Source organism: Epinephelus moara, chromosome 24 (genome assembly GCF_006386435.1).
Source record: "Epinephelus moara isolate mb chromosome 24, YSFRI_EMoa_1.0, whole genome shotgun sequence".
Taxonomy (NCBI): Eukaryota; Metazoa; Chordata; class Actinopteri; order Perciformes; family Serranidae; genus Epinephelus; species Epinephelus moara.
The window spans coordinates 13,131,345-13,141,665 of record NC_065529.1 but is presented as its reverse complement, the minus strand read 5'-3'; the positions used below and the strand labels follow the sequence as shown (position 1 = coordinate 13,141,665).

General features: G+C 42.9%; 1 protein-coding gene across 1 annotated transcript in view; it reads left to right on the top strand.

Annotated features, from left to right (window-relative positions):
* The first annotated feature begins 643 nt into the window (after positions 1-643).
* si:ch211-236h17.3 (carbohydrate sulfotransferase 11) overlaps positions 644-10,321 on the top strand; it is a 28,096-nt gene continuing 18,418 nt past the window's right edge. The window contains exon 1 of the mRNA XM_050038520.1: positions 644-1,176. Coding sequence (XP_049894477.1) covers positions 1,083-1,176 — 94 coding nt within the window. The 5' untranslated portion in view covers positions 644-1,082. The remainder of the gene's footprint in view (positions 1,177-10,321) is intronic.

Below are 10,321 nucleotides of genomic sequence, written 5' to 3'. Positions count from 1 at the left end.
GGGCACTTCCATGAGGAAGGGCCTCAAGATAGGGAAATTATGCAGGACATATTTAAAGAGCCTTGTGTACTGGCAATGCCATTTAGTGGTGCATCTTCATAAAAACATGTCAAAAGGGTCAAGGGTGTAGGTTTTGAAAATGAAGATATACTTTACTTATCCCTGAGGGATAATTAAAATTTTTCACTCTGTTGTCATATACACACAGGCCCGAAATACACACACGCACAAACAGGACCTATACATGCATGAAATGGAGAGATGTCAGACTGAGGGGGCTGCCCATGGACAGACACCTCGAGTAGCTGGGGGTTCTGTGCCTTGCTCAACGGTGCCTTGGCAAGTGGCACATAAGAATTGAGGGGTGTGGGCCCCTCCACCACCACCAGAAAATTTTACATTCTATGAACCAATGTTCGCCTTTTCTGCGTCACTCTGTGGTGTAAATGCCTTTATTTTCCAAAAGTAAAAGTCCCCTGCTACTTTTATGTTTTGCACATGTTCATCTATCTATCTATCTATCTATCTATCTATCTATCTATCTATCTATCTATCTATCTATCCAGCCCATGGATAGGTGTTTTACCTTGAAAGGTCCAACCGGAAGCCTCTGTATTTAAACGGTGTAGGCTCGAGCTCGACTGTCATTTCTCGAGGCACCGCTAATGTTTGGGGAGAAAGGGGTTAACAAGTGAACCAAACCTTTGGAAAGAGGCTGTTACCCCCCCTTACACAAACAGACCGGCGGCCTGTGCTCGGATACACCGACAGTAATGCCTCCTGTTCTCGTCTCTGGGAGCCGGCGTTCAGTACCGTTACGGTGAGGGTGAGACACGGCGGACCGGCGGACCTGCAGCCTGGCTCATTTCTCTCTGCCTTCACCCTCTCCACCGCTGCGACTTCCGCACTGGACATCCAAGGATGTACAGGAAGATAAGGAGCAGCAAAGGTCAGCGAGCCGGATCGATGCTCTTATCGGTGATAAAGTAGACACGGCCGTCACAGCAACAACAGCGTCAGTCTCGCATGAACCCTGGCTGCAGGATTGGGCTCGGCTCCTCGCTCGTCTCCACAGACTCAGGATGAGGAAACCTAAAGTCACTCGGATGGTTTTTGCCTTGTGTCTGGGATGTTTCATTATGGTCATCCTCTACTTTAACAGCAGTCTGAAGCCAGGTGAGTGAGCAGGGGTTCTTCATCACAATAGCCACAATACATCCAGATGTTCAGTCTTTATCACAAATACTGTTTAAACATTCCCCTTTCTTTATCTAAGATAAAATAAATGTAATGCCTCAGTAGTAGTGAGGAAAAGAAGAGAAAGGCCTATGTCAGATATTACAGTCGATTCATCATTGCTTCACCACCCCTGTTTCAATAGGCCAAGTTTAAGTCTTTAATTTTTTTCCTCTATTCATAACCAGTCTAAATTACAGAAATAAAATAAGAATGTACCACCAGGATCTATTTCAGGGTGCAGAAACAGCCTACAGAATATAGACTCTAAACTAGACCCTTTAAACCTGGGCTATGGAGAAAATCAAATATCACGATATTTTTGACCAAATACCTCGATATTGATATTGCAGCGATATTGTAGGGTGGACTATTGGTTTTTTCACAAAATGGGTAAAGGCAAATAATAGAACAGTCTGTAAGTTCAGAAAATTACACGAATTTGCTGTAATGCAGCCTTTAAAACCAGGAAAAGACACCATGTATAATAATACGATATCCAAAATCGAAGGAAATATCTAGTCTCACATCACAATATTGATATTACATCTATGTATTACACAGCCCTGTGAGTATATATTTGTCTTTATCAATAGATATGAGATTGCATTCAGTTATGACATATTTTGGATGTATCCTGGAAATACATCATTTGTATTATAGCAAATAATATCTAACTGTCTAATGGCCTGTTGGTCTGATCTCAGTAGTTACAGCAGGCGAGCTGCTTCCATTCTGTATTGGTTCACTCATGCCATGTCCACGTCATAATAATCAAATCCACTGATGTCATGCACTGACACTACTGTAAGGCATGGTAATAATCTGATGCAAGTGTGCCTGAATGGAGAAAATCTGCCTTTCACATGATACTCAAAGGATTTCTGTGTGTTATTGATTCTTAGTACAGTATGTCCTTCCCCCCTACCATCATGTTTGCCCTTCTACACTTTTATCCTGCATCTGGATTTCCCTGAGAACCACAGGTCTTGGTGGGGGAACAGTTTCATTAGCAAACTGATTAGTGGAGTGTTTCCCCTGCTACGTGGAGAGGTTGCAGCTGGCTGGTTAGTGGAGCAGGACCTCGATCTGTTTCACCTCTTCCAGGTCCCTCTCTGCCACATACAATGGCCTCATTCAGACATGCCAAGCTATATCACAGGCCAAAAAAGCTTATATAGCCCATACTGTGAGGAGGGTTTAGGTTTTTAAGAGAGTCAGTCAGTTCTGGATGTGAGACATGGAGCAGAGAGTGTTTAGAGTTATGTGAAATCTATTAAAGACCAGTCTCTTGTGGGGACAGATTACATCCTGACATACTCCTGAATAGTATTTGCTTGAAATGTGCTGTTACACCACTAAAGTAAGTTTGTTGGGACTGTTAAAAGCATTCAAGGTCAAATAAAAAACCTTGAATCCCTTGGATGATTGTGTAGTGTTCATCAGGCTGTCATGTTCGATGCATTCCAGGAGTTTTCTTGTGTTGATGTTTCATATACAGTAGCTGGTTCAGTTTGCCTCCCTGAGTTGTCCTCTCGTTTTAAAAGTTCTTTCAGCACATCACTTTCTTTTTGATTTTACTGGAGAAACAATAAAAGTTTTAGAGCACAATTTATTGTTCTGTTAAACTCTATTCAGTTCAGTCAGTTTATTTGTCACATGAAATCATAGAAGGTACAGCTCCAGTCAGATGTGATTCTGTCAGCTCCTTCAACTTGTGCATTTCAATTTAGTCCCTTTTTTGCCTCTTCTTACAATGTAGGCTGCTGCCTTATAATTGTCCATGTTTCCAGACAGGCTGCAGTGCATGTGTTTATGGCGTCCTGGATGGTTCTGGTAATTCATGGTTTCGGGTTGAAAAATGATTTAACTGCAGTTTTGGGTACAGTTGTTTTGCAAATTAAATCCACCACAGTCTCAGTGAATTCATTGATGTCATCCCAGACATTGATGGTGGTGTCCAGGAACCAGACTGAAGGGCAACCTCTGATAGACTGGTCCATTTCCTGACCCCTCATGTCTCTTGGAGCAAGCATCATATGTTGGTTACATTTTTGGACCTCACCAAAATAGCTGTATGGTTTCACTAACCAAACGTGGGCAGCAATTCCACTCTGTGGCTCCCTCTGAATGGCGTTTAGCAGTGATCCAGAGTGTCCATTGCTCCTGTGGCAGAGGAGCAGGAACATAACAGCATTTCAGTATTCCTACTGTCACACCAATCCTTATTCACCATAAAGCACTCACTAGTTGCTAATAAGACAAAGGCATTTTTCATAGCTGATTCACAGGTAATAGAAGGTAAAACACTAATGTTATTCATGACATAATCAATGGCTGCATTGCAGGTGTGTCAGTTTGAGGACCCTGATATTGTGCATTTGGTATCATGGTTTAATAGGACACCACTTGAATGGAAACTTCAACAGAGCCATCGTTAACATTATTAGTCTAACCTGTGCTTTCCCTGCCATGAGAATTCAAAGTGTTTGACAGGGTTCCCAAGGTCATAGAAAACCTGGAAACATCATGGAATTTCAGTCTCATTCTCTAGCCCAAGAAAAGTCATGGAATTAGCAAAAACCATTGAACGTTTTGGAAGTTCGTAGAAGTTTGTTGTTTGTGATTAAATCAATTGTTACAGTAATCTTCCGGGGATAAAATTATATGTAATGTAAGATGACGGCAAACAGTTTTCTGTAAGTTAGCCACTGACATAACGTAGCTCTAATATGCGTCAACCTAGGGCTGCATGATGTATTCTTTCAGCATCAACACTGCGATGCCCAGTAGTTGCGTTGAAGGACGTGCAATGTCAAATTAGGCAAATTAACCCTAACAAACTTACTTGATGTTTGAGACAAATGAAAAAGTTGCATGGTTCTCATTTTCCATGACTTATACCGGCCAAGCTTTCCACTTTTAGATGTTATGTGTATATGTGACATAGTCTGGCAGCGTTTTTTATGGGAAAGAAGACTCTCCTGAAAGTGAGACTGTGGAAAAGTACCGTAACCATGCTGATAGCAGCATGCTTACCAGCAGCTTAAGTCCTTTGTCTGTGTCCGCACAGGATCCATTGACACTACTGACCCCAACTTATCTCTGCTAGCATCTCAGCTAACGTTAGCAAGGATTGGTTTGGTTTAGGAGTGACACTGGTCAGTGTTAGTGGAAGAATATCAGGGTAAGCCAGTCAAAGGCAGAGTAGGAAGGGTCATGCCTTTGCCATTCTAGGTAAAAAAAAGAGAACATGCCTCTACTAGCATCTCTGCTAACGTTAGCGAGCCACATTGGCACTGTTCTTATAATACATTCAAACACTGCACGGCCACAGAGCTAATGGTCAACAACTGAGAGAAAGGAAGAAGGTGCAGAAGAGATGTGGTGACACAGGACACGTGGTATACTGTTGTTGGGTAAGGATCGGGAGGAGTGGAAGGGCAATGAGATCCAGCGTGTACCCTGGACCCTTCTCAGTGTTTTGGCAGCAGTCTAACACACAATCATTGTAGTTAGTGGACTGCCTTTATGCACATATAGCACAAATAAAACAGGAGCCATTACACAGCCTGTGTAGACAGCTGTATTCATTAAAATATCTGTCGGCCTATCTGTATCCATCAGGGGTCTGTGAGACTGACGACTGAAAAACATGGCTGAAGCACCTCCTGTGTAGACATGCTATTAAATTCTCCAGGTGGCCAAACACATTGTGCCAAATGAATGATAATGTTGTGCCGTAACTGCTGGATGTTTAAATAGATTTTCCATATCACCTTAAAAGGTAATATGTCAGTGTTATGTTTCAGTTTGTGTCGGCTGCCCCTGAGTGGCCAAAAAATCAGCTAGTTAGCAGATATGATAACTTACTGCAAACTGTGCCAAATGTTTTGTGGAACACTTTATATTCCGGCAGGAGGGTTTTAGAAAATTAGATGCTGCAGCAGCTAAAATGATAGCTTCCTTCACTTTGTACTCTCAAGCTCTCAGTTTCTACAAAGGTCAGCACTGTTGAGATGATTAGCAGTTAGTTGATGGAACAAATTCTCATTGTGAGCTTTACTTAAGTTAGATTCTATGCCAGTGTGCCAGGGATGTGTGAGCCATCGTTAAAACTAGTGTTTTGCTTGCTTTTCACCAAGGCATACAACAAGATAAGTTGATGCACTGTGAGCAGCACTGTTCACATACTTTACTGCCTACATTATATGTGCCTGGAGAATTAAAAAGTATATCCAACTAGGGACACATTAGGGCCAAATCATCCTTGGCTAACACACAAATTTCTCCCTTGAGAACCTCTGATTTTGCACAAAGCCACCATAATAGAACATGGCGACAGATGAGGGTAAGATCGACAGAAGTGGAAGACGCAACAACCTCTGTTAGTTTCTCTTTAAAACCTGAAGCCACTGTTTGTTTAGTCTTCTGCTGACTTCACTTCACATTCTGATACGGACGCCTCGTATAGTGTGCTTAATTGCATTTTGGTGATATCTAGTTAATATCTGAGGATGTGCACAAGCAGTGCTGGGAAGAGGCACAGGATTCGTGGAGTAGCCATCATGGGCTCACACATGCATTGATAAAAGCAGGTATATCAGCGCTATATCAGTGACCGGTGAAACATCTGAAGGTGATTATTTAGCATCTAAGAGGTTGCCTCTGGTATTTTTGTTCTTGAGTAGCTTGAATGTACACGGAGTGCATCTCATGTTTCAGACATTAAAGCTGCCTGTCAGCTTTAAATCAGTTTAAATTGGTTTCAGATATGCAGCCAGTCCGTCCTATTTGCATTTAGAACACCTTCCCTCCCTTGCTCCATATGGGGTAGAGGTCATATTGTTTGTTCAAAGACTATATAAAGCTGCAAGAGAGCAGCCACATAACAAAGGAATGCACCGCCAAGTCAGAGTTACACAGTATCAAATGTCCCGTTTTTGAATGTACCCGTTTCTTGCCACAGGATTCGCAGCGCTAATCTAAATTTAGGATAATTACATAGATGCAGAGTTGGCTCACTGTACTTGCCGTGTATGCTGCACGGTCACAGAGACAGAGGGTGGAAATAATAGTTTTACAGAGCATGACATGTCTCCCCACTGGAAAAACTGACCATTTCAACCCATCATGACATCTTTTTTTTTTTTTTTACCCTGAAGTGCAAAATCTGCCTGTTGGTCTGACATGATTTCACTTGTTTCCAGTACAGATCAACATGTTTCATTCATTATCTTGACTCATCCTCTTGATATTACAGTAATAGAGTGATCCACCACAATAAAAGCAACCTGGGTTAAAAGATCTCAAATTTTCTCAGCTCTGCCAGATTTTGTCTTTCTTAAAGAATTACAAGGACTTCTGACTCTGTTCCCGAAGAAATGACTCATTAAAGGGACAGTTCACCCCCGAATCAAAAATACATCTTTTCCCTCTTACCTGTAGTGCTATTTATCAGTCTAGATTGTTTTGTCGTGACTTTGAACTAGATGGCACTGTGGTGCTCAAAGCGCCAAAAAATACATTTGAACAAGTCAACAGAAATGTCTCTTTCCAGAACTCAGTTACCATCCACAGACCTTGTTGTAAGCACTTTCATCAAAGAACTGTTATCTTTTTAGCAAACTACACACACCAATTATTATGAAGCGTGCATCTACTGCGAGCTCACCAAGCATATTTTCCTGGCACTTTCAGCACCACAAGCTGAGTGCCATCTAGTTCCATTATATTGGAGAGAGAAGACAGACATCTCTACAGCCGATATTGCCAACACTTGGCAACTCACACCGAAACAATCTAGACTGATAGACAGCACTCCTGGTAAAAGGAAAAATATGAATTTTCGATTTTTGGGATGAAGTGTCTCTTTTAAAATGAGCATTTCTTTCAGTGTGTGGTGTCTATTTTACAAGGGCAGCTGTGGTTTCTCTATAAAGTTTACCCAGACAAAAAGACAGAGGAGGCTGCGTGGGGCAGCATGGTCTGGTATGTGGTATGTTTTATAGCACTGTGAGGATCTTCTCCTATACACCCCCTTGGGAATAAAACCCCAAAACACTGATTTACATGTCACCGCTAACATTTATAGATAAAGATGTGAGTTGATGGTTATTAGGTAACTCATTCTTGCTATTTAATTACAAGCAGAACTTGAGACTATCGCTTGGTCCTCGGGGCTACTGTCATTATCCCTGTACTGGAGAGGTACCCCCACCTCATACCTTCCTTGTCTGGACTTGACTTGAGGCCCTAAAAGAGTCTTAAAAATGAACACTCCAGCTTCATTGGAACAACAGCAGGGCTTCTCTGGACTGAATTCAGAAATGGCATCAGTCTCCGTCCCTGTAGTCTCACAAAGACTTGTGTATGTGACATTGTCCAATTAAAACAAAACAAAGTATCCACAAAGGAACAGTGTAACCTAATCCTCACATGCTGCAGTTGCCAGCTAAAATCAGTTCAGTCTTTTAACTGCTGTCAGATCCTCAGCCATCCGGGGCCATCTTCCGACAGGTCAGGGTGGCCCTGCTGTTCCAACCTGTTCTCCTCCAGCCAGCTGCATATTCATGACACAGTGCTGCAAGAGCTGATGATTCAGCAAGTACCCTGGAGCATTTTTTTTTCTTCCATAAAGACCATCTGCTTTCAGAGCCGAAATCCTCAAGTGATTGATTTGCAGGTTTGTCCTTTTGCTGTTGATATTGCTCAATCAGACCTCCACTCAACAGAATTCTGTTGTTTTACCAAAGTCATTGTGCTGCTGTGTGGTTCACCCCACAAACGGCAGTCAGTCGGTTTATCCCTGTGTTCCAGAGTGACATATATCTTGACAAATACTGGACGGATTGTCATGAAATTTGATACAGACAGTGATGGTCCCCAGAGGATGAATCCAAATGATTTTTTTTGATCCTCTGATTCTTAGCACCATCATCAGGTCAAGTATTCAATTATCCAGTCAAATATCAGCTCAATTCACTGGAACACAATTTAGAAATTCAGAAAAGCCATTCCCTTAAGCCTCAGCGGAACCTTTTGTTTACACAGTTTACCACAACAGCAGCTGTGGCTTTTCTAAAAACCACAGTTCATGTTATCCTCCTTGTTGTGATTCCAAGTCGGTGATATCAGCAACAGTATTTCCCACTTGATGAGAAGAACTACAGAAGTCTCATCTGACAACTGGCAAAATGGCTCCAAAGCCACCGTTGCTTGGCAGTTACATCGCAAGAAAAACTCAGTATTAACAATAATACAGTCAAGTAATAGAATTTTGAATGAGCTATTCACTCTGATTCACTGTGGCTTCTCATGTTAGCGAAACGCTACCAATACATAACATAACAAATATCTTATTAAAGCAGTCTATATGGTGTGACTACAAGGTTAGCAGTGGGTTGATGCTAGAATGGATGGGTCAGAGGTTTTGGACAGGATGTGTTTTTATCCCACTGTGATTTGCTAGACCACAAAATGTTGTTCATACAATCATAGTGAACATCATTCAGAGAGCAGGATCACCAAATCCCTGAAAAATGACAGAGTCCACAGCTGCACATCCAGGGTTATGTGGACAATGGAGGAAAGCCAACAGAGGGCCCTCAGAGATGGGCACAAACCTCACCGAACTCCCATCCTCCCTCTGGTTTTCTGGCAGAGGAGCAGAGCACAGCTTGGGCCAGTGGGGCTTGCTTGAGCCTGCTTAGGGGCTGTGGGATAGAGACAGGCAGCTGAGAGTCAAGCCAGGGCCCCCAGAGTATGCTGGAGGGTTTTCCCAGGCTGGAGAGGCAGTCACAAGCCCTTTTTACCCAGAGATCACGCTATAGGGCTGCTACAAAGTCCTTTCTTCATGCCGCCTTTGTGTTTTTACACAGAACCAAATGATGGTGGCAGCTATGCTGCTCCTAGGCATTATTTTGGACAGCACACTTACATAGCAGAATCAATAGAAACTTGACAGGGGTGACATATAACACAACAGTGTTAGCCTCTAGTGTGACATATAACATATGTGTCAGCAGCGCTTGATAAACAATAATAATGGCTTTACATGGCAATGATAGTCATTTACCGTCTGTGTTACATGGCTGAGGGTTAGGAGCTCCCAGATCTCATTGTTTTCCCACTCTGTGGACATTTTCGGCCGCTGTTCTTGTTCTTCTTTAAGTTAGACGCTAAGTGCGGCAAGCTACCTTTTAATTTTCCCGCAGTGGGTTGCGCACATAACACATTGTCACAATGTCGCACCGATGCCACCCATTATCCCATCCTGACGGCTGTCCCGTTTATACAGACAATGTTTCGGCACTGTCACTACATCCATTCCCAGCACAGAGGTGAGACAACTCTGTCCCTCCTTTCCGTGATTGTACCATTTATACAGAACTGCAAAATGGAATAACAGCATGATATTACCACCTTGATTAGGCAGTATAAAAGGGGCTTAAGTGGGTGTTAGGAGACCCAGAGAGATGTGAGAGGTGAGATGTCTGTGGGGTCCGTGCTCAAGGCAGAGTTCCTGTTGCCAGCTGTCCTCCAGTATCCACTATAACTTTTGTCTGAGTGATGTCATAGTAAATGCCACTGAGTTTACATATGCCACTATGCTGTGCGTTGTTAGTACCGTCAGTGCGTGTCCCATCACTATGTGTGCTATTTTCTGCAAAATTTTTGCCACTCCTGCTGCATGTCGTGTGCATGGTGGGTGTCTATCCTCGGTTGGGTCTAAGGATATGCTTGCATACATCAGCACCTGTCTGCCTCCCCCTTTTTTCTGAAAAAGCACACCAGAGGTGGTGTGTGCCTTTTCAGAAACGTCAAGAAAAAATGGTAGCTTGTAGTCGGGGATGGCTAGATCAGTAGCAGTAGAGAGTGCCTGTTTGAGGGAGATAAATGAGGTTTCAGCGTCAGTGGTCCATACCAGGGGAGCAGTAAGATTGCGCATGCCCTGTGCGTTAACCATGGCACGCAAAGGATGGGTTAGTTCGCCATAAGAGGCCACATAGTGCTTGCTGTACCCTGTGAGGCCCAAAAATGACAACATGTCTTTCACAGTGTGTGGTTTTGGGTGATGCAGAAT